Here is a 25,765-nt window from a genome sequence, read left to right on the forward strand (position 1 = left end):
AATGATTTGAAAATATTTGTGACGCGTTGCGAGCTTGTAGATCGGCTATTTTCAAGTAGTAACTAGTAACTCAAGTTTTCAAATAATTATAGTGGAGTAAACGTACAATATTTGCCTCTGAGATGTGGAGTTGAAGTAAAATTATTGAAAATTGGAAGTACTCCAGTACAGTAAAAATACCTCAAAATTGTACATACTTGAGTAAATGTTACTTTCCACCACTGTCTACATTCACACAATTTCATATGCATAGATACATCTAACAGTCAAACAGTGTCATATGCATGTAGACACATCTACACAGCAGTCCACTGCACTTGTACTGTCATCTCAAACTGCGTTCTGTTTACATTAGTTCAGCATCAAATGCTTTGGCGCCGCGTGACGATATGCAAATCACTGAAAGATGAAAAATAAACAGCCGTGACCGATCGAAAATGTGTCTCAGAATCCAAATGCATTTCCACAGATCCCCAGGGTTAATTTATCCATCGTGACTCAGTGTACAAACGTACACATTTGTACACTCTCGGAGTCAAATGAAATATGGTCAAATAAACAGCAGTGACTGATTGCAATGCAATATGTTTCTACTGATCATAATGCGTCATGTGCTATTAGTAGTCAACCTGTAGCTGAACTTCCATCAGTGAAATGTTTCACATGCGTATATAATACATGACCTCTCAGTCTTTCACCTCCTTCCAGCTCTTGCAGGGAATATGTGGCCATTCTCCTGCGAGCTGCGTTCTGTCTCTGCATTATTTACTGTAAGCGTTGTCTTTGTCAGATGGAGTCACATTAATGCATGCATGAGGAGCTGTCTATTTGGTGACCGCAGGAGCACGGGAGCTCTACAGCGAAGCTCCATTTGTGTGATTTGAATCATTCATCACACACATACTGTACCCCCACACACAGATGGTGTGTGTGTGTGTGTGTGTGTGTGTGTGTGTGTGTGTGTGTGTGTGTGTGTGTGTGTGTGTGTGTGTGTGTGTGTGTGTGTGTGTTTGTTTAGGCAACTTTTGGGGACATTTTTCAGAATACACACCAGTTGATTGGGGACCACTTGAAAATCGGGGACGAAATTTACCGTCCCCAAAGGGAAATCCTTATATTTAATTGTAATCATATTCCCCATGCTCCAAAAGGGCCTTAGCACTTAAAATTACAATTGTCCCCAAATGTCCTTATTTTCAAGGTTTTTGTGTATGTTTTGTGTATAACCCCGCCCCCAAACCACCTCAGGAGTGTGTGCTCTACATTGCCCCCTAGTGAAAGTGTGAAAAGTTGCAATCATAAAATGTATTTCTGTTGACTTCCTGTGTCCCGGTTGCCAGGCAGAAATTAGCTAGCAGAAAACCTAACCAATACAAAACTAAGACGGTAACAGAAAACACAAAAATAAAACAAACTAAACAAAATCCCTCTTTTTGCGCTTTTAAAAAATACATTGAAGTGCTTCATTTAAAATTAATGTTAATGGCCAGTCATCTCTTTAATGCAAATTTCACAATAATTTGTGAAAGGAACTGGTCAATTTGAGGCTGGAAGGTAAATCTTTCCACTGAACGCTGCCGAGTATATGAAAGATGTTTTTCCCAGATTGTTGTCAAATTTGTATGGCTTAAAATCAGTAGGTGAAATGCCTGTGAGTATCACTAACCTTGTTAAAGTAATCACAGAAATACTTGGGTGCTACCTTACTTCTAATCCTGTGAACTAAGTACATTTTTAATTGGGATACTCTCTCCTCCACTCTAAAGGGCCAGTCCCACTGAGCACTATAACTATAACTATAAAAAGTATAGTTTCAAATTTTGTTTTTTAAGTCAAGTGGATGGCAGTGTTCACACCAACTTTAAAAAAAAATACAATGGTGAACAATATAGTTATAGTTATCTTTATAGTTATAGTGCTCAGTGGGAATGGCCCTTAAAGGGATATTTCACTTTCAAAAAAACTTTGGGTCATTTTATCGTCTACTCAGGCCTTTGTGAGCCCCCCAGACCGTTTTTAAGTTGCTTGATTTAGTATTTAGATATTTGATAATCATTTTATCAGACACGCCCCCTTCCTATACAAACCCATTATAACTTCAAACTCCATTTTTAACCTGTTAGATTCATCAAAAACACTCGTCCTTGGTTCTGCTGACTCACTCTGCTAAGCCTCTTACAACAAAAAAAATGAAAAAATGTGCACACATGCAGCTGCGTTTGTTAGGCAACTTTTGGGGACACTTTTCAAAATACATTACACTTGCTGAGCTAATAGTATGTTGCTCTTTGGATGCTTGTTCTTCCTTTGTATAAATAACATTATCAGCTAGACTCATTACTTAAACTACTGTTCATTAGCCTAAAATAGGGACAGTTTGACATGGATGTGGATTGTGGTTAAAATACAACTTTGGGTAACATGAGGCCTACTCATTGATGACAAGAGGGCGATCTCTCCCCCAAATACAAGTTCCATGTAGTCACATACAGTATGTGTCAACTTTTCTGGGATTGTATATGAATCTTCTGCCCAAACTTGAAACATGGCTTAGCCAACAGAGGGAATGTACAAACAATCAAATTCAATCACTCAAAATTAAGTTATGAATCAATGTACTATCACAGTACTTTCACATAATCTGGTCATATTAACAAAATAAACATTCATCAAGAGCATTAACTGTATTAAGCCTATATGTGTTTTCAATCAAACATCATAAATTATAGCAGTGATATGTGTTCCAGCATTAGCAGCAAACACATAAGTAACAGCATCATACATAAGCAACAGCAGTAGAATTAAGCAAAGACACACTAAAAGAAACACTTATCGCACCAGTGGCATTCCCCTCGATGGCTTGATAAGGTCCAGTCTTCCCAGCTTCAATCTTTGATTCCATCCATCCATCCATCCATCCATCCATCCATCTTCAAGAATCCTCTCAGCATCCAACACTGCTGCTTTTCACTCTGAACAAACATTTTCCACTTCAGTGTCTCTCCTTCTAATCAGTGATTGACACCAGCTGCTGACTGGTGTAAAAATGTAGACCTGTCCACTTAAAGCCCAATCGGGGACATTTTAGTGGGGGAGGGGTGGAAGCGTAGTTGTATTCACCCAGCCTGTGGTGGACATCAATCATCCACCATGAAAATGTTCAAATGAGCATTTTGAAAGCAAGACTGTCTCTCTCAGTCTTGCTTTCAAAATAAAAGTGTCTTTTGACAGCACAGTATGTCTCCAAAGCACTAAACAAGTTCACACTGTAAAAAGAATTCTCAACATTGATCAGTAAAAAAAATAACATTAACAGCATAATTTTCAATAGCACCATTTAACTTTTTTATTAACAAAAAATAAAACATCTTCACTTAAGTGCAAATTAAAGGGTGATATGTAGCAGGACAAGAGGGTGAATCAACTGCCTCAGAACTGTTGTCTTTTTTCTGCTAATGGTAGTGTCTGTTCTTCTTCACAACTCATGCTCATTTGAAAGGTAAAAACATGTAGATTGTGACATTCCAACCATTAACATAATGTATGATATTAGCTAATAATAAATCACCAAATACTAGAAACAGCAATACATTCATTAAGTAAATTTAGAACCTCACACTTATCTCAGAAGTTAATTTAGAACCTCACACACAATATAACCTGGAGATGAGCATGCATTATGTGCAGCATCAGTTGGAGGCTCTGGTGTTTTTTCCCCCTCTGTCTATAGACCTGGTAGTGAACAGTATTCATACTCTTGGCCTTCTTCATCCCAAACAGTGTAACTCTGTACCTGTATCTTTTAGATCACTGTGAGTGGCATTAGGTTCCCCATGCACTGTATTCAGACCAGGCATGCCACTTCCCAGGAGTACTCTCAGGGCAGATACCTTGCCCTTTCCACAGGCGTAGGATACAGCACATCCTGACAGGGCATGCATCCCCAGGAGACCCTGGCATTTCTCGCCCAATGCCCTGACAGTGGCATTTATGTTCAGGATGGTGCCATCCCATTGCACTGCAGAATGAACATTGGCCTTCCAAACCCAGCACACTAACAGGACAAATACATCTGTGTCATCACTTAAGATTTGTATGGTATGTGCCCCTGCTCCAGCAGCTTGCAGCATGTAGCTAATGAGGGTGATGTCAGCCTCCTCATGGTTTACGATGCAGTCCATGTTATTCACAACAGGATCTTATCAGCAGTGAGGTCATATGTGCAAAGAAGGCATGATAGCTGCATCTTGTTTGATGCGCTCTTCATCACAGCTCATCACTTTAATGGTCAAAGATGACAAATATCTCATCAGTTCCAACTGCAGTGTAGGCTTTGTTGAGGCGTGATTTAATGCTAGAGGCAATGTCCCCAATTGTACCTGCCACAGGCCAGACAATGTGGTAGAGCACCCTATCTCAGGCAACCATATTCATCGATCAGTGATGGTGGAACAGGGCTGAGCTCATGATCAAAGACATCTTTCAAATCTATGCCACACTGCTATGCCTACGACTCAGAGTCGAGCAAAGGACCTCCATGTCATAAACTGCCTTGCCAGTGACGGCTTTCTTCATCACCTCCATGGTACTCTCTTCTCAATAGTGTTATGGAAGCCTTCTGGAAGAGACGCTACAAAGTCATGGCTCTGCTGTTCACCAATCTGAAGAGCATTCTACGCATTCACAGAGTTTTGAGCCACCTGTCCATTCACAATGTTGTACAGGACTTTCTGATTATCTTTCAAGGGATGAGAGTGTTTCTTGAACTCCTCCATGATTTTAACACAATCCCATTGATCCAGCTCTCTGTGTCTCTCACCTTTCTCCTCATGTTTCCCACAACTCTGATTCTCCTTTCCTTCCACATGTGCATATTCCTCCTCTGGATTATCTGCCTTTTCCTGACTTGTGTACATTTCTTCCACTATCTGGGAAAGATGGGAACAAATAAGGAATTGATCCACACTGCAACTTGTTGTTCATTGGTTGAGAGGCCTTTCAAACCACCTTCTCCTTTCCCTTGTTTAATGTAAGTCTGCTCACCAAACTGGTCAACAGGTATAGCAGTTCCACCGTCAGAGTGGCGGCAGACATGAGCCCCAGCTAAAAGATCCTGCTTGGCCTCATGTGGAAGATTTTGCACCATCTTGAGGTACCAGGTGATGTACCATGCATACTTATGGTGCCCAGCAGCAAAGAAGTACAGGACCATCTGCTTGAGGCAGTGTTGCTGTAGGAGGAAGTATCCCCCTCTCTCTGCACAAAGTAAACGCAGTGCAATAAAGGTAGGACAAACCAGGCAGTCCACCCAGAGTCTACCAGTAGGGTGCTCACGTGCCATGTCCAGATATTCTGATATAGCACCATCAGTCTATGGTCCATCTTTCAGAAAATCTTGGAGGACGACGTATTGGAAAGAAGTACACTTCGTCCGATATGCACGAAGTGTATTTGTCCAGGATTTGCCATTGAGAATGTTGGCAGGTGCTCATAAAAACATTGTTTACGTATTACGCAACATTCAGGGTCGGCATTATGAGTTTATTTTTGAAATAATTCATATTGTGACACTTTTAAATGGACATTAGACATGGATCTAGATGAATGATTAATGATCATCTTCCTGAATTCACTACAAGCAAAAATATATTATATAATATTTCCTGGTTTTGGCCCAATTAGTACATATTGTATGCAAATTATGCAAATGAGAAAAGTTTGCGTAATTTAATTATGGCAAGAGATTCATTTATGGACATCAACACAGACTTCGAGTCCAAAATCGCATTTCTAAATTGAGTGAAAGCAAAGAAATCCAGATTTGTTTTCCTTCCCCCCACTAAAGTGTCCCCAATCGGTCTTAAGTGGACAGGTCTACTTTTTTTGCCCCTCTCCCTGGAATACAAGCGTTTGTTTAGGCAACTTTTGGGGACATTTTTCAGAATACACACCAGTTGATTGGGGACCACTTGACAAGGCACATGGTTTGGGACTATACAGTTGGGGTGAGAATGTTGATCTTGTGGTCTTAACACCTAATGGTGCCATGAACAGTCGGTTTGAGTCCAGCAAATAAGATGTCTCTATACCAGCTCATCAGTGGTGGTCACACACGTGGGATAATACACCCTTTCATCTTATCAGCTAATAGTAGTAGAGCTCCCTGCCCTCTTTGACTACACACCGTACTTGTGTTTTAAAATCTGTTGCAGGACTCATGTGTTCTACCTGTTAATTTGCTTTTGCCTTTACAATAAAGCCCAGGACACATTTTCATGGTGGATGATTTATGTCCACCACAGGCTAGGTGAATACAACTACGCTTCCACCCCTCCCCCACTAAAATGTCCCCGATTGGGCTTTAAGTGGACAGGTCTACATTTTTACACCAGTCAGCAGCTGGTGTCAATCACTGATTAGAAGGAGAGACACAGAAGTGGAAAATGTTTGTTCAGACTCAGAGTGAAAAGCAGCAGTGTTGGATGCTGAGAGGAGGCATATATTTTTGCCCTTACCCCACTAATCTCCGTAATACAATCACACGCTCTAAGCAATTTAGCAACACAGAACCTAAGCATGGAATTGAAGTCACATGGTTTGGAACTATACAATTGGGGTGGGAATGTTGATCTTGTGGTCTTTACACCTAATGGTGCCATGAACAGTAAATGCAATTTTACATGTAAATAATATTTTGGTACTTTGGGGATGGCAGGAGGGTTGCCCATGTTAGTTTTCAACGTATAGTGTTTCACACTGCCTTCTGCACCCTGTGAACCATTCAAGTGATACCAGGGCCAATCAGAGGCTAATTAGAGGCACCTGTTGGCTTGTCATCTGCTGACATGCCCTCAAATCAACCAGAATGGAAGAAAAAGGGACAGTCCTTGCTTTTTCAAAGGGGTTCTGTAGTCTGGTAGGAAGGGGGGGGGGTCCCATCAAGGTCAAGGTAAACCTTATTGTCCACAAGGGAAATTTGTCTTGGGCTTTCACCCCTGCTGCAGCCACACACAAGACATCAATGACAAAAGACATAGTAGAAATACATCCAGAGGGGGGACACAACATTACACAAGTGCACAAATAGTGATCAATCAAATCTCTCAGTCAGTGCTGTTTCAGAGCCTCGTTCAACATTTGAGTTGATGCTGGTACAAACGATTTTTTAAACCCAATATACTTCCACTTTGGTTCACTGTACCCTCTACCAGAAGGCAGAAGTTCAAACTTTCCATGTAAAACATTGTAGTTTACTACAGAGACTGTCCACGTGTATTCCAGGTTAGTGAGTTGTCAATAAAAATGCCCAAGTATTTATATGAAGAAACCTGTGAGATGGTCGAGTCATGAATGACCACGGGCCTGTGGTCACCAATGCTCATGGGGTCGAACACCATCTCCTGTGTCTTCCTAACGTCAAGAACAAGGTGGTTGTCATCACACCATTTTACAAACCTCTGTACCTCTAAAAAATAGTCAGCTAAATCTCTATCCTTATCCAGTAGGGATAAGATGGCAGTATCATCCGAGAATTTTATGATGTAATTATTCGGGTTCCCACTTCTACACTCATTTGTGTACAAAGTAAAAAGGACCGGTGAGCTAACGCAGCCCTGAGGTGCTCCAGTACTTAAGGTTCTGGGCTCTGACAAAGTACCATTCACACTGACCCTTTGAGTACGTTCAGTTAAAAAGGAATAATACCACCTGATGATAAGGGGATGGACATTATGGTCCCTCAACCTCTTAATTAAGAGATGTGACTGTATTGTATTAAATGCTGAGCTAAAATCTACAAGAAGAAGGCGCGCATAAGCTTTGTTATTTTCCAAGTGTTTCAAAAGAAATTAATCCAAGGCCAAAACTGTATCCTCTATACACCTGTTACTCCTGTAAGCAAACTGAAAAGTATCCAATGAACAACCAACCGCTGCCTTCAATAGACTGACAATGATTTTCTCAAAACACTTCATAATTACATTATTATATATTACTTTACATTACTATATAATTATAGTCAAAGCGACTGGGCGGTAGTCATTATTTTCCTTGCAGCAGGCCTTTTTGGGAACAGGGATTATAGTAGAATCTTTCCAGATGGACGGAACCGTAAGTGAGTGCAGTGACTTTTGGTAGATGGGACACCAAGCCTCTGCAAGTTCCTGACTGCATGAATGCAGCAGCCGGCCACAGATCACGTCTGGACCTGAGGCCTTGTACATGTATGTGCAAATATCTTCTGGACTTCATATTGATCCACAGTAATTCCCAGATCACTGTGTGAAATTGTTTGCAGATATCCTGCAGGCAGGAGACTGCAGGCAAAATTAAAACCTGACACTATATTTTCAATTGGGGATGGATGTGTGTATCAAGCACATCAAGGAATAATGAGACCTCAGACTTTCGAGAAATTGGTCTTCCATGATATCCAAACAACAATAAGCTCAGTAAGACAGTAACACGAAGATGTACCAGTTGTAACAGTTGTGCAGCCAAACTGTAAAGAATGGTGCATGTGTTTTTCCCAAACAAGTCAACACGTCATTGGCAGTGAGTGAGTTAATGGGGCTGGAGGAAAATGTGCTGTTGTGGGGGTGCATGTTATACTGGTCTTGTAGTTTGCCTATTTGTGTCGACTGCTCGCTTATTTTGATATGTCCAGAATAGAAACGCTGGAGTTCATGTGGTTAATCTGAACATATCCCTTTATATAGTCCAGTTTGCACCATTATCAAGGCCCAGAAATTACCTTTTTGTCCACTATCCAGAGTGGCCAATACGTAGCTGTTGGTTTAATGTTCTACATGTCTTCACAAGAGCTTGTACATCTGCGTTCAGTTAAAACAAATATATCCTACAATTAATAAAATGCATTGACCCCAAAATGTACTTCCTGTGTTTGTGATTTGAGAAAAGTAGACCCCACAATCTATCAGTTTGTGTATAACCTAATACCCCAAAGGTGGCTTACAGTAGTTTGTGTATAACCTAATACCCCAAAGGTGGCTTACAGCAGTTTGTGTATACTAGCCTAATACCCCAAAGGTGGCTTACAGTAGTTTGTGTATAGCCTAATACCCCAAAGGTGGCTTACAGTAGTTTGTGTATAGCCTAATACCCCAAAGGTGGCTTACAGCAGTTTGTGTATACTAGCCTAATACCCCAAAGGTGGCTTACAGTAGTTTGTGTATAGCCTAATACCCCAAAGGTGGCTTACAGTAGTTTGTGTATAGCCTAATACCCCAAAGGTGGCTTACAGTAGTTTGTGTATACTAGCCTAATACCCCAAAGGTGGCTTACAGTAGTTTGTGTATACTAGCCTAATACCCCAAAGGTGGCTTACAGTAGTTTGTGTATAGCCTCATACCCCAAAGGTGGCTTACAGTATTTTGTGTATACTAGCCTAATACCCCAAAGGTGGCTTACAGTAGTTTGTGTATACTAGCCTAATACCCCAAAGGTGGCTTACAGTAGTTTGTGTATAGCCTAATACCCCAAAGGTGGCTTACAGTAGTTTGTGTATACTAGCCTAATACCCCAAAGGTGGCTTACAGTAGTTTGTGTATAACCTAATACTCCAAAGGTGGCTTACAGTAGTTTGTGTATACTAGCCTAATACCCCAAAGGTGGCTTTCAGTAGTTTGTGTATAGCCTAATACCCCAAAGGTGGCTTACAGTAGTTTGTGTATACTAGCCTAATACCCCAAAGGTGGCTTACAGTAGTTTGTGTATAGCCTAATACCCCAAAGGTGGCTTACAGTAGTTTGTGTATAGTCTAATACCCCAAAGGTGGCTTACACTAGTTTGTGTATACTAGCCTAATACCCCAAAGGTGGCTTAAAGTAGTTTGTGTATACTAGCCTAATACCCCAAAGGTGGCTTATAGTAGTTTGTGTATAACCTAATACCCCAAAGGTGGCTTACAGTAGTTTGTGTATACTAGCCTAATACCCCAAAGGTGGCTTACAGTAGTTTGTGTATAGCCTAATACCCCAAAGGTGGCTTACAGTAGTTTGTGTATACTAGCCTAATACCCCAAAGGTGGCTTACAGTAGTTTGTGTATACTAGCCTAATACCCCAAAGGTGGCTTACAGTAGTTTGTGTATAGCCTAATACCCCAAAGGTGGCTTACAGTAGTTTGTGTATAGCCTAATACCCCAAAGGTGGCTTACAGCAGTTTGTGTATACTAGCCTAATACCCCAAAGGTGGCTTACAGTAGTTTGTGTATAGCTTAATACCCCAAAGGTGGCTTACAGTAGTTTGTGTATAGCCTAATACCCCAAAGGTGGCTTACAGTAGTTTGTGTATACTAGCCTAATACCCCAAAGGTGGCTTACAGTTTGTGTATAGCCTAATACCCCAAAGGTGGCTTACAGTAGCTTGTGTATACTAGCCTAATACCCCAAAGGTGGCTTACAGTAGTTTGTGTATAGCCTAATACCCCAAAGGTGGCTTACAGTAGTTTGTGTATACTAGCCTAATACCCCAAAGGTGGCTTACAGTAGTTTGTGTATAACCTAATACCCCAAAGGTGGCTTACAGTAGTTTGTGTATACTAGCCTAATACCCCAAAGGTGGCTTACAGTAGTTTGTGTATAGCCTAATACCCCAAAGGTGGCTTACAGTAGTTTGTGTATACTAGCCTAATACCCCAAAGGTGGCTTACAGTAGTTTGTGTATAACCTAATACCCCAAAGGTGGCTTACAGTAGTTTGTGTATACTAGCCTAATACCCCAAAGGTGGCTTACAGTAGTTTGTGTATACTAGCCTAATACCCCAAAGGTGGCTTACAGTAGTTTGTGTATAGCCTAATACCCCAAAGGTGGCTTACAGTAGTTTGTGTATACTAGCCTAATACCCCAAAGGTGGCTTACAGTAGTTTGTGTATAACCTTATACCCCAAAGGTGGCTTACAGTAGTTTGTGTATACTAGCCTAATACCCCAAAGGTGGCTTACAGTAGTTTGTGTATAGCCTAATACCCCAAAGGTGGCTTACAGTAGTTTGTGTATACTAGCCTAATACCCCAAAGGTGGCTTACAGTAGTTTGTGTATAACCTAATACCCCAAAGGTGGCTTACAGTAGTTTGTGTATACTAGCCTAATACCCCAAAGGTGGCTTACAGTAGTTTGTGTATACTAGCCTAATACCCCAAAGGTGGCTTACAGTAGTTTGTGTATAGTCTAATACCCCAAAGGTGGCTTACACTAGTTTGTGTATACTAGCCTAATACCCAAAAGGTGGCTTACAGTAGTTTGTGTATACTAGCCTAATACCCCAAAGGTGGCTTATAGTAGTTTGTGTATAACCTAATACCCCAAAGGTGGCTTACAGTAGTTTGTGTATACTAGCCTAATACCCCAAAGGTGGCTTACAGTAGTTTGTGTATAGCCTAATACCCCAAAGGTGGCTTACAGTAGTTTGTGTATACTAGCCTAATACCCCAAAGGTGGCTTACAGTAGTTTGTGTATAACCTAATACCCCAAAGGTGGCTTACAATAGTTTGTGTATACTAGCCTAATACCCCAAAGGTGGCTTACAGTAGTTTGTGTATAGCCTAATACCCCAAAGGTGGCTTACAGTAGTTTGTGTATAGCCTAATACCTCAAAGGTGGCTTACAGTAGTTTGTGTATAGCCTAATACCCCAAAGCTGTTTCACAAAACTTGAACAACAGGACACGGATTAATAAAGCTTGGCCGTTATCCTGGTCCGGAGCAAGCTAACTTCACAGCTAAGTTTCCATGATAACTAAAGCGGGATCATGGCTGAGCCTGGCTTGTTTAAGCCAGGATATCTGCTAAATCCTAATCTACCCTTTGTGAAACAGGCCCTAGTTCTTTTTGAACAGTGACATGCTTGTGACATGGAAAGTGACAATACAGAGAAGGCATTGATTGATTGATTGATTGATTGAATACTTTATTAGCAGTTTGCAAACAAAAAGCTTAAACAGTTTAGAATACAAGGTCTGCTAAAAGGATCTACACAAAAAGCCAAGCTTGTTTCAATTGTGGTCCTTTGTACTCAATTCATAGAAACATTGATCAGATAAACAGCAAGACTATGTGGAACAGCATGTAATAGTTATTTACAAAAATAAAATACAAAAATTGAAGAGGACTATTTACAGTGAAACAGGTCGGGGGTGGGAGGCTATGTTTTTTTTTACAGGGGCCAGTTTCAATTTGCAACCTCCTGTAGGTGCTCTTTTAGGGCGGTTTTGAAGGAGAGTAGGGATTTATTCTCCTTTAGAGCCTTTGGTAGGGCATTCCACATTTTAGTGATATAGCATAACAGATGATATCACTGAAAAGTGCAGTATAGAGCAGCCAGGATATGTCCCCAGAACCCCAAAGGTGGCTTAAAGTAGGCTGTGTGTATAGACCAAAGCCCCAAAGGTGACTTCCTGTTGTGTGAAATAAGCCCCGCCCAAGTCCCGAAAAGTGGGTTAAATATGATTGTCCCCAATCTCAGGGTAAAAAATCATACTTTTAAAATAAAGCTTAAATCAAAAATATCAAGACATATTGGTAAAGTGGGCACCCTCTGAACACCAACAGTGGTCACAGCTTCTCTCTAACCCATTCAGAAAGGGTAGCCCCCGAAAGGGGGGTGTCCTGACATCCGTACCCAAAAGTAGTCTAAACAAACAGGGGTGTGTGTGTGTGTGTGTGTGTGTGTGTGTGTGTGTGTGTGTGTCTGTGCATGCGTGCGTGCGTGCGTGCGTGCGTGCGTGCGTGCGTACGTACACACACACACACACACACACACACACACATACACACACACACACACACACACACACACACACACACACACACACACACACACACACACACACACACACACACACACACACACACACACACACACACACACACACACACACACACACACACACACACACACACACACACACACACACCATCTAAGGGGCACTGTGAAGGAATCCAAAGCAAATCGGTAGGAGTGTATAGGAGCGTCAAACAGCGAGTCCTCTCGTCAAATGTTGACTGCCTATCTGTTCTGTTATTGCATTGGTTTTCAGCATGTGGGTCGGGACCCCCAGGGGGATCCCCACATGATAAATTTGTTTTGGGAGGGCCCCTTTTTATTACCTCAAAAACATTTAAGAAAGAAAATAAAAAGACCATAACTGCATCAAAAGTAATCAACAAACTAAACTATAAAAACTGGTCAAACATTGGCCAAATTGACAAATGTTTTAAGAAAATAGATGATCTCGCTTTGCAAGGTGTTGTGAGCTTGTAGATCTGCTATTTTCACAATATTTATCAACTCCTACAAATCCAAGTGCTTGTCAGGGTGGTATTGGATGGGCCGTCTCCAGAGAGAGAGAGAGAGAGAGAGAGAGAGAGAGAGAGAGAGAGAGAGAGAGAGAGTGAGAGAGAGAGAGAGAGAAATATTAAACTAAATATCCTCATTACCTCTGCAGGAGGCACTCCCTCTGGTGGGCGGCAGTGTAAGACGATCATGCCTTTGAGAGGCACCTCTCTGCCCTGGGGGTCCTGCTCAAAGTTCTTCCTCAGATCTGACACACACAATGAAAAAAATAATGGATTAACACACACACACACACACACACACACACACACACACACACACACACACACACACACACACACACACACACCTGCACTATGAATACACACACACACACACACACACAGACACAGACACAGACACACACACACACACACACACACACACACACACACACACACACACACACACAAACGCGCACGCACGCACGCACGCACGCACGCACGCACGCACGCACGCACGCACGCACGCACGCACGCACGCACGCACGCACGCACGCACGCACGCACGCACGCACGCACGCACGCACGCACGCACGCACGACAGACAGACAGACAGACAGACAGACAGACAGACAGACAGACAGACAGACAGACAGACAGACAGACAGACAGACAGACAGACAGACAGACAGACAGACAGACAGACAGACAGACAGACAGACAGACAGACAGACAGACAGACAGACAGACAGAGCAGGGACTCACAGGCGATGCGTACGCTGGCCTTGCGGCTCTTGGAGGTGCCCAGGTGGCTCCAGGCCACACACAGACACCAGAAGTCCTCTGGACCATGGAAGTCCTCCACCTGCTGACGGGACACGTTGATCATCACCTCGCGCACCTTCAGCCCTGAAGATACACAGAGAAACCTCTTTACCGATCCTGTGGGATCGCATTCAGTTTAAAGCCACTCTGCATATCTTCAAAGCAGGGGTTTCCCAAATGTTTTAGCTCGAGACCCAAGAGTCTCCCTGGGACCCATACTATCATATCAAAATATCAGATCTACTGTAAGAGCTCACAACGTGTCGCACCGCGATGTGTTGTGAGCTCGTCGATCTGATATTTTAACTACTTCAAATGTAATGTAATGTACTTCTAAAAAAATGTTTTTTATGAAATTCATTTGAAAAATGTTTGTATTCCTTTTTAATTCCTTCATATGTTTTTGTAGGAAATAATAATAATAAAAAAAAGAGGGACATCTACTAAGGACCCATAAAAATCGGTCTGCGACCCACATTTTTTTCTCTCCTTGCTCTCCCTCTCTCGGCCTCCGTCCCCTTTGCACAAAAACACATTTCACCCACTGACTTACACCTCAGAACTTTTACTTAATTGCACAGAGATTATTGTTTCATAACTGTACATTATGCATGATTCACCTCATAATGAGCACCTCATCTCAACTGCTGAATTCAGCTGAGGGGATATTAATGAACAGACAATGACAGTATTACCTGGGATACATTTCTTCCTCAGCAGCTTGTGTGATATTATCTAACACACTATGACTACTACCTCACAGCACTGGAAGTAGAAACCATTAATTATGCACTTGTTCTTGTGGTGAGGTTGTCTATGGTTCGGTGTTACCCATAATGCAATACGCAGTGGCAGACAGCAGGCCAGGCATGGATTGTGTAGCAGAATTAGCCCGCCACTGACACCACATAATCACATCACCACTCACGTTCAACACAACAGCCAGGCAGCATGCTGAGGATAGTTTGGTGGGTGCACACAGTACACTAGGGCTACAATGAACAACATTTAGTAGGTTTCCTGGGCAATTTTTTCCATAACGAGTAACAGACATAAAGTCACACAACATGTGGTTAAAGGTTTGGAATTAATTATTTCAATCAATCAATCAACTTTATTTAGCAGACACATGGTCCAATAAGAACAAGACACATAACATTGTTTAAAGCTCGACTGCAAGATTCCTGGTCTGTGTACAAACAGGGAAGGTGTGTTGCTCTGTTTGTTTGTATTGAGGACTCAATTAAGTTATACATTTTGGTATGGTCCAGTGGGAGGGGCCTATCCTTTATAAGAAGGTTAAAGGAGTAGTTCACCCCAAAAATTACTTATTTTCTATCAATTACACACACCATGAAGCCTTGAATTTGTGGAGATTCTTTTGTTCTTGTCGCATTCCTAATTTGATGACCAGGTGGCTGCTCAGCCACTCTTTGAGCCTTACTCTCTTACCGGATAGACTCAACCCCAAAAAATCCTTGAATTCAAGACTTCATGGTGTGTGTAATTGATAGAAAATAAGTAATTTTTTTTTTTTTACTCATTTAGGTAGATTAAAGGGCCGTCCACACCAATAACTCTAAAGATAACTATAACGATAATGATGCAATCACCCACACTGATGAACCATAACATTTGTTCATTTTTTTTGTACATCTGTTAAGTGTTGAACAATATCACCCTGTACATAGAGATGGAGTATGATTGAGTCAGTGCTCATCAAATCGTTCTGAAAGTGAACCCAGCGATATCGTTCCCCACTGTCGTTATCGTTATCATTGTGGTGTCGACTCCGCCGTCCACTTCACTTAGAGCCATTAGATAAATATCATATTTATAGTGATATGTGTTGGTGTGGACGCCCTTTAAGGCACAGTGTAAGTCATTATCAGACAATACACAGCAACATGAAGGTCATGCTTCCCCCAGAAGGGCTTTATTTATTTTCCAATAATGACGAGCTCAGTGGACATTATCCCTCTTTATTACCAGCTGCTTACAAATTGAATCAATAATTTGACACATGATGTTGATTTAAAAATGATTTCATGTGCTTACACGCTTCTGTTTCCATAGCAACATAAACAGAGGCAGATCACCAGTCTGTTATTGAGAACAGCAATCTGCTCTATGAGGAAATAACACAATGCATGATTGATTGATTGATTGATTGATTGATTGATTGATTGATTGATTGATTGATTGATTGATTGATTGATTGATTGATTGACCGATCAGCAAATATAAAGGGTATTTGTAGTGATTAATGTGTGGTTAATCAGGTCTCTCCATGTACACATGGGGTTAACCACCCTAGCGTCTGTATTCTGGGGCAGGGTTAAACACATTCTGCAAAAAAAAATCGGTGCAGGAGCGTGCAACGCGCCTCAAGGCGACCCGTTGTGTAGACGGGCTGTTTTCAGCGAAGATGATTTGGTGCCTGTCTTGCTGTCAGCCTGGCATTGAGCCTGTAGGCTCTGCGGTTCATTGTCTTTAAGCCTGCTGGAGTCTATGAAGCGCTCCTCAGGGATGCCAGTGGGCTGTGCCAGCGCCACAAGTGTGCTCTATGATCCAAGCAGCCTAGCAGCCTTGGCACAGATCACCTCCCGCTGCGTCTCTTCTTGTCATACTTAGCGTGGCGGCCGGTGGGCCTAGGGCGGGGGGGCGTCAGGAGGATGGTATTAGGTTGAGGCAGACAGCCGTGTAGATACGGGCTGACATGGCGCGCTGTGCGATGGATGGATGGTGGATGGATATAGCATGAGGAGAGCGTCTGACGGATGTGAACGCAGCTTCGCGGGAGAATGTTTGTGTGATGTGACATTGTGGCGTGCGGCGTGGCGTGTGGGAACGGGTGAGGATTTGGCTGAGGGCCAGTCACTGACGTATATGCTGCTAGACAAGTGGGACACGATGCTCTCAGCGAATATCTTCATTGAGTGTCACACTCAATGCACGTTACTGGAGAAGCATGAGAATTGACCAATTAAAAGGCTGAGTCTCTAGTTGCATCGCTTCCCCAAATTAGTCACATAATTTTCAAATAATGTAAAACGAAAAAGTCTGTTTACTAGAGAAATTATTTTTGCTGAGTAACTTTCATGTGGGGGGGGGGGGGTGTCTGGGCATCGTAAGGTCGCTGGTTTTGACCCTCGGAAGGCCAGATCTATGTGTCATTGAGCAAGACACTTAACCTCTCACTGTTCCCTGGCTGCCGTACTAACAACATGAAACCTAGCATCCCTATTCTGGGCTTGTCATAATGGGCAAACATTAAAAGGCCGATCTACAAGCTCCCGAGCTTGGAGATCGGCTATCTTCCGCAAAGAGATTTGGTGTATTGGGTGGAAAAAGAGGGGTGCAAGTATAGACCCTGGTAGGGGTCCCAAATACAAAAGTATACTGTAGGACTCACATTGTGTAAAGTGTACAGGGTTAATAGCGTCCACTGGTCCTAATAGTTATGATGGGTAAATGCTGAGTAGGTTTGTATTTCTATATAGTATTCTTTCTGGCATTGAGAGAGAATATCCACAGGTCTGTTCAATACAAGGCCCAAGGGGCAAACCCTCGGCACTGCAATTGAAGCTCTCTTCCGGGTTCTCTTACAACATGCAGTTATTATTAATGGCCAAGCAGATTTCACTATTTCACCTTCTACCGGTCGCAATACAATACTCTCAATAGGGCATAGCAGTGGCGGTCATTTTCTGGTTCCATCATTCCAGACCCCATTCATTTTTCCCATAGAGATTTCTTTTTTTTTTTATATATCAATTAATTTAAGCCTAGAATCAAGCCATCCAGGATCCTGGTGAATCATGACCATAAAACATGTGATAATATGAAAACAATTATATATATTTAATTATATGATATACTATATTTAATAAATACCCTTTGTTTTGCGGTTTTCAATACAAAAAATTCACAGGATCAAATATGTTATGGTCATGAATCACCAGGATCCTGGAAGGAAGGCTTGATTCTAGGCTTAATATAATTGGTAAACATTTTCACTTTATGTTTTCAATTGCTAGTTTTTTTTATCATTATGATATGCGTTTAGTAGATTATGGTCCCATTAATTGTATTATGTTTCTAGGGTTTCTACTGGTTCTACCGAGTGAAGACCCGCCCTCGCTGCGGTTGCAGCCAATAGCATTTCCGGTAGCATTTTGGGAGCCGAAGTTCAAAGATGGCGGATTTCAATTCGCCGAAAAAGTGGCTTCAGAGCGGTCTGTAGAAACCAATGGGGCTTGCTGTGTCCATTATGTTTTTTCACAGTCTATGGTTCAATACTCTCTCTCTGTAATGGAATAAAAATAGAATTCATAAAATATCTCCTGCCTCCTCCTGAAAGATGGGGCAAAAACTGTATCTCTTATAGCCAAGATCTTAATCCACCATATTGGCCTCAACCTTCTGTCAGAGCATCAACACCATGTGTTGATGCTTTCTGCTCACCCTCCCTTTCTGCTCACCCTCTTCTCTTCACTTTCTCTCCGACACTATCTCTTCATCAAAGACCTCTGTGGGGATGGATATCCTATATGTCTCTATGCCATTTCCTCTTTGTGTATCCTTTTTCCTGCGCCTCCGCTCCGCTCCTCTCCTCTCCTCTCCTCTCCTCTCCTCTCCTCTCCTCTCCTCTCCTCTCCTCTCCTCTCCTCTCCTCTCCACCCCTCTCCCGCAGCCATTGGTGGAAAATAACTACGTACGAGTATTGCCAATTTTCAATACTTTTATGTCTACTCCACTACATCTCAGAGGCAAATATTGCACTTTTACTCTACAACAATTATTAGAAAATGTGTTACTAGTTACAATGTAAAACATACATTAACCACTTCAGCCCTACTTTGGCTATTTGAAAATAGCCGATCTACAAGCTCACAATGTGTCACAGAGCGACACATTGTAAGCTTGTAGATCGGCTATTTTTTTTTCCTTTTGATTTTTATTCCACGATTTTTGTAACCCAATTTTTTACACCCATATTGTCTATGTAATCCTGGGCACTACCTTCCCTCTTCCAACCTAGGGAGGCCAGGGCCGAGCTCATGCCTCCTTCAATGCATGAGAGCCAACTGACCTTCTTGTGAGGGTATACCTACCCTAGGGAACACGGGGAGAACATACAAACTCCTCACAGAGTAGGCCCTTTCGCCAACCCCACCTAGGGTATGGGCACTGATGACGCGGAGGAGAGAACACGCCCCCAGCGCCCACAGCGTGCCCTGCAGGAATCAAACCCAGGACCTTCTAGCTTTTATACATTTGATATATTTGAAAACGTGTGAAAACATTTACTTTAACTTTTTGATTTTGATGCCAATACTTTTTTGTACTTTTACTGAATTTTGAATACCGGACTTTTATTTGCAACTTATTTCTACATTGTGTGGAATTGATACTTTTACTTTAAGTAAGAAGTACTTCTTCCACCACTGCCCATAGCCCCCCCTCCAGAGCTGATCTCCTTCCTTCCTCTTATATATATTATTCCTCTCCATATCTGGGTATCAGCCTTTCAGTTGAAGTCTCCAGGCACAGATATCATCCCCTTTTGTCCCACCTTCCTGTGTGTGTGTGTGTGTGTGTGTGTGTGTGTGTGTGTGTGTGTGTGTGTGTGTGTGTGTGTGTGTGTGTGTGTGTGTGTGTGTGTGTGTGTGTGTGTGTGTGTGTGTGTGTATGTGTGTGTGTGTGTGTGCGCGCGCGCGCGTGTGTGTGTGGCGTGTGGCGTCATCCCCTCAGTCGAAACTTCCTCTCCCCTCCTCTTCTTTCACGGTGTTCTCCATCCATCTGTCCATCTCTATCTCTCCTTCTATCACTCTTCATCATCTCTCTATCACATTTCCAGGAGGAGATTGTTTGTCAACAAAATGCCTTCATAAGTAAGACTAATCCTCCATAGAGGAGAGTGTGTTAGTTGTGTCTGTGTCTCACTGATGTTCCTGTCAAAGACTGTTAGTCACTGAAGTGCGGACAACACAACTATCTCTATGGACTGAGTTTAACCCATTAAGACCGGGAACACATCTGTGTGTCATTTTTAGATTTCTTTGGCTATTCAAAAATAGCAGATCTACAAGCTCATAGCGCGGCACTGTAGATCTGCTATTTTTTGAAAAATCGTGAAAATGTGTGCAAATCTTGAATATATATTTTCTAAAGTGAACATTTGTAACTCAAATGTCAAAACATTGAGAATACATGTTTAGAATCTAAAAATGTTTTCTAAATCCTTACAGTATGTTGCTATATCACTGGTTCTCCAACTTTTCCATGTCAAGGACCCCCAAAATGGGTATGCATAAAATATAATATATGGGTAAAATATGTTTTTTGGCCACGGACAGCCTCAAAACATGTTGTTCCAGGGACCCCCAGACGCACAGATCAGTGTTAAACATGTTCGCGAAAAAAATAGCAGATCTACAAGCTCATGCGCTTGTAGATCTGCTATTTTTGAATAGCCAAAGAAATCTAAAAATAACACAGATGCGGTCTTAATGGGTTAATATTGTTTCATTGCTCACTGAGGTGTTTCAACTTATGAAAGACTCTACTCCATGGTGGCAACGGTCTCTGTTCTCAAACTCTCGTCCTTCACCAGTTCCTGAGTTGGGAAACTCACACATGTGGCAGATCTCACATTGTACGAAAAAAGAAAGAAAGACTATAAGATGACAACAAACTGTATCACACTATTAGAAAGTAATTATGCAGTGACTTACACATTAAGACCCATGACACAGACTCTACAAATGCCTTCTAAACTTTTGTGTGCCAAGGACCCCCACAATTATATGTATTTGGCCGTGGACTGAAGTTGGAGAATGGAGACCACTGCCAATTTGCCACCAAGGAGAACAATCTTTCATCATTTGAAAAACGTCTCTACTTCAGTGAGTTATGAAAGCTGCGGTCCCTGAAGTACAGACAGCTAAACAATCTTCATGGGCTGTTAATATCATCTGTGGCTGGGCTAACACATAGCTGTACCTAATGCCCAGGACTCTTGTTGTATTTGCCATGTTTGTACCAGCATCACTTATGTGCTTTGGTACAGATCCAATAGAAGACTTTCAGGAACTGCATTAAAAAATATCATTTTCATATTGTTCATATCTTATTCAGTATCTTCAGCCTGGAAACTTCTACTGAAAGGCTGATTCAGTGTCGGAGACTTGATACATCTAGCCTACCCGAAATCTAGAGTGCTGCAGTATGTGCTTTCCTATCATTGCTGTCGGGTGCAAAACCTTGTGTGTCCAAACGTTCCTTTTTTATTATCATTTTAAAGCATTTTATAATAGTGAAGACAGCCGATCTACAAGCTCACAACGTGTTACAATGCGACGCGTTGTGAGCTTGTCGATCTGCTGTTTTCACTACTTTTGTGCAAAACTCTTGTATGATGAAGTAGGGCATTAATTTACAAAAAAATGCTGAAGAAGGAAGTCTCTTAGAAACAAAGTAAAAGTTTTTGAAGAAAAAGGAACATGACTATAAACTGAGACTGGAATCAAGCAAGTTGGGGGGAGTAGCTCCATTTTATACCGTTGTTAATCATTATTTAGGGGGGGTGATAATATTTTTTCAATCACTTGTGTAGAGGGTCAAGAAAAATCTATTAATGTCACCGGGAGGGTCACACCTTTTCCACAGAGTAAAAGCCAATCTGGGTAAATTTTTACACTCAGAATTAAATTAAACACTGAGGAATTTACTGTACAGCTGAGCCCTCTCTGCTTATGGTTTATTATTTCACACACACACACACACACACACACACACACACACACACACACACACACACACACACACACACACACACACACACACACACACACACACACACACACACACAGCGGCGTAACGAGGAAACAGTGGACCCCCCGATAGGTTACAGAAAGGTGTCTGATAATCTATCCATAAATTGCACAAATTCTCTGCTTGTCCAGAAATATCTATGAATCCACAAATATAGCTACCTTGCAGTAAGCAACAAGGTAAACACATACAGTATATAGCAGATAGCAGATCTAGCAAATAGCAGATCTACAAGCTTTTAGATCTGCTATTTTCAAACATTTTAGTACTTTTACTTTTGGTATTTTGGTATTGATACTTTTACTTAAGTAAAACATTTGAGTACTTTTTCCACCACTACTGACGTCATAGACTGGCCTCCCAGTATTATGCTAAGGAGTTCTGCACTAAACAACTCTGTCAACAGCTATTATAACAATAAACAACAGGCACAACAGGTAAAACGGGTATTGCATAACCAGAGGGGTAGAGCTGTCATGATTACAAATGGTTGACGATTAATTGTCAAACAAATAAGTGCGACTAACAATGTAATTGTGTTTAGCATTGAATGTTGGACCATATGAATACACATTTATTTTAGTTTTTTAGGCTTCATAATCACAGGGCAGATATGACAATTAACTTAAATATACAAAGACATTTCTGACACATTTAATAATTGTATACTTTAATTGAAAATTTAAAAATAACGGAAATAGTTTATCTACTTTACAAGCTTACAACACATCACAAAGTGACGTGTTGTAAGCGATTATGCAAACAATTATTAGGCTGCCCCCTACAGTTACAGTAGCCCCTTTATTTACTGCAGTTTGTCAAATGCATTTAGAGCATAAATAAGTCAATAAGTCATGAGTCAATTACAGCTAGTTTCATTCAGCTGTCATGAATAGTTAATAACATTACACATCTACTTATAGAGACGATGATGTACTATGAAATACTTTACGCTCATTAATTTGCTTCACAGCTGAGACTGACACACACAACAGACTCACTCCCTAAAATGCATAATATGCACGTGCAAGAGGTCACAATGTGACTTCTTGGGACAGTCCTGGGCACTTCTGCACTCCAGGAATGTGGAAATGCCGTTCTCAAACCCAAGACGTAAAATGGTCCGCTAAAAAACTGTTAAAACAACGTCACGTAAAGAACCCCTAGTCTGTACATGCCGTTTCAGCCCCCCCTTCCAGTCAAACGTTTGACTTATTGGGACATCAGTCCCAAGAAGTCTTGTTTGCCGTGTTGATAGTGAGAATGCGTTGTTAAGGTGGAATATGATGTATTCAGTACAAGCTTATGACAAGACCTGTTGCAGCTATTCACCATATTGGATATTCTGTGTTTGTGTTTTTCCTGTGTTCATCTCTGTGTCCTTTGGTAGACATATTTGAGCTGTATGGATATCAGAACAACCAAACATAACAAGTTATGTTTTTTGTTTGTTGAATATGATGAAGTTGTTGATGACTGCTAACTTGAAGATGAAGAAAGAGATATTTGAGAACAAATGGTGAAAATGGATTGACAATGAGCGACAAGAGGTCTAGGGAATAGGATAGTTATTTCAAATAAATAATTATGTTTGGTCTTGACACGATGCTTAACCCATACATACTCATGTATATGTATATACACGATGCATGAATTCTTAGATATATTTTGTTTTTGGTGATCTAGGGAGAAGGTATTATGTGTGAGATGATATAAATGGAACTGGTTGTTTCCAAGAATGGATCGAGCTAAATTTATTTTTGTTTGAATACTTTATTGTTCAATGTTGCTCCCAACTTTTTATTCTTTTGATCAAAAAATACACAGTTTTCATGTACTATCTCCTATTAACATAGAACAGCACTTGTGCCTTCCTTTTATTTTATTTTATTGCATTATTATTATATAAGATGATGTCTGGCAACGTATGTGATGTCTATTGTTTGTCTTTTGTCTTATGTGTTTTGTTCATGAAAAATCACTTAAACATGTAAGTGAAAAAAAAGGATATGATAAGTTGTTATCTAAAGAAAAAATCACACAAGTTGTCTAATAAAAGACCAAACATAACAAGTTGTTTTTATCGTGAAGAACAACAAAATAATAAAAATAAAAACATAAATATACATACAGACAGACATATAAGTCAGATATAGATGCGGAACACAGCTTAAAAACAAACAGCTTTTTTTGTCCCAAAGTACTATACTGCCCTGCCAAGCCAAAGTGCAGTAACTACGTTTTTGGACACACCGACTTATTTGTGTATCCCAATGGTCAAATTATCCTTCATGATTTTGGGGGATAAACAATTACCTCAAAAACAGATGTACAATTAGTGTAATATCACTTATATGCCGATATCTCATTTGGCTGACCAGTTGAATCACTTTTAAACCCATTTTCAGTGTTTTTTGTTTTCGTAGTTACTGCTCTTTAGCTTGGCAGGGCAGTATAGGTTTCCAGTGAAGTTTTCTCAAAATGTGCTGTAAGGTGTCAACATGTCAGGCGTCAGCACATCTCTGTATACTGTAAGTGACAATACTAGCACATAGACGCTAAACAGCAGATATAGTGTACTGCATTCTACAGTGTGACATAGACAGTAAACAGCAGACATACTGTACTACTGCTCGCTATATCTCAAGTTCCATCCATCACAAACTTATGAATGACAACAAATGTCCAGGCAGCAAAGGCAACGGTCAGCATTCAGGGAAACACACACTAACTCAAAACCAGGCGATCCGAACCAAACAAAATAATTCTAGTGTAGTATAATGGGCTTAAATCAGAATCTGCTATTTAACTACTTACACCTTGTATACTTAGTTTAACGGGGTCCCCCAGGGCTCTACACCAGGTCTGCTATTATTTCCCTCTACGCCAAATCTCTCAGCTGAATATAGGGCATAGCAGTGGCGGCCATTTTGGTGTGCCACAGATATAAAACCTATTAGTTTTTCCCGTAGAGATAGAAAAAAATTATTTATATAAATTATTGTAAGCCTGGAACCAAGCCATCCAGGCTCCTGGTGAATCACGACCGTAAAACAAAGTCCAAACTATTGTGTTGTGCTACTGCTAACTCAAAGTAATATGTGCTCTGTTCACTTCATGTGGGACCAAAACTGTTCAATAAATCCTTTGTCTCCGAAATGCCTATTGAAAGGCAAAATTCCATACAAAGTTTGTTGCAGTGTTGCGTGTTAATGACATTGATTGAGCACAGCTGGTGAGACTGATATACATTGCTGTCCGGCAGAAACAACTCCATTTTGGAGTTTCTGACAAAACCAGCCAACTCCATTGGATCCTAAAACTTTCTGCTAAACGTCCGGTGGAGTTAGCTGGTTTGTGAGCTTGGATGTCCACTTTTTTTCATTTCCTGAAAAATGAACAATTTTGGAGTTAACTGGTTTCTGCCGGACAGCAACGATTATACTGTACGAAAATAGCAGTTGTGAGTTTATTTTTTTGAATAGCCAAACCATAAAACGGTTGAAGTGGTTCAGTTACTGTGGCATTCAATGCAGTGATGCAGAGAAGAACGAGGAAGGCCAGTGTGCGAATGAGGGAGACCATAGGGAAAGAGAGAGAAAAGGGAGGGGAGAGAAAGAAGGAAAAAAGAAAAACAATATAGCTGCAAGCAGCGATAATACGGGGCCAGTGAATAGAGAGAGAGAGAGAGAGAGAGAGAGAGAGAGAGAGAGAGAGAGAGAGAGAGAGAGAGAGAGAGAGAGAGAGAGAGAGAGAGAGACAGAGAGAGAGAGAGAGAGAGAGACGGATTAGATTGAAGAGAGAGA

The 25,765-nt window shown here is 41.2% G+C and overlaps 1 protein-coding gene across 1 annotated transcript in view; it reads right to left on the reverse strand.

The window, feature by feature from the left end:
* Positions 1–25,765, reverse strand: part of LOC308102195 (netrin receptor UNC5D-like) — a gene marked incomplete at both ends in the record, with an annotated part of 127,332 nt that overhangs the window by 88,687 nt on the left and 12,880 nt on the right. Inside the window, 2 exons of the mRNA XM_080451796.1 lie at positions 13,458–13,561; positions 14,061–14,204. Of these exons, the coding sequence (XP_080307922.1) occupies positions 13,458–13,561; positions 14,061–14,204 (248 nt within the window). The remainder of the gene's footprint in view (positions 1–13,457; positions 13,562–14,060; positions 14,205–25,765) is intronic.

The sequence above is a fragment of the Gymnoscopelus braueri genome (assembly GCF_963280865.1).
Source record: "Gymnoscopelus braueri genome assembly, chromosome: 15".
Taxonomy (NCBI): domain Eukaryota; kingdom Metazoa; phylum Chordata; class Actinopteri; order Myctophiformes; family Myctophidae; genus Gymnoscopelus; species Gymnoscopelus braueri.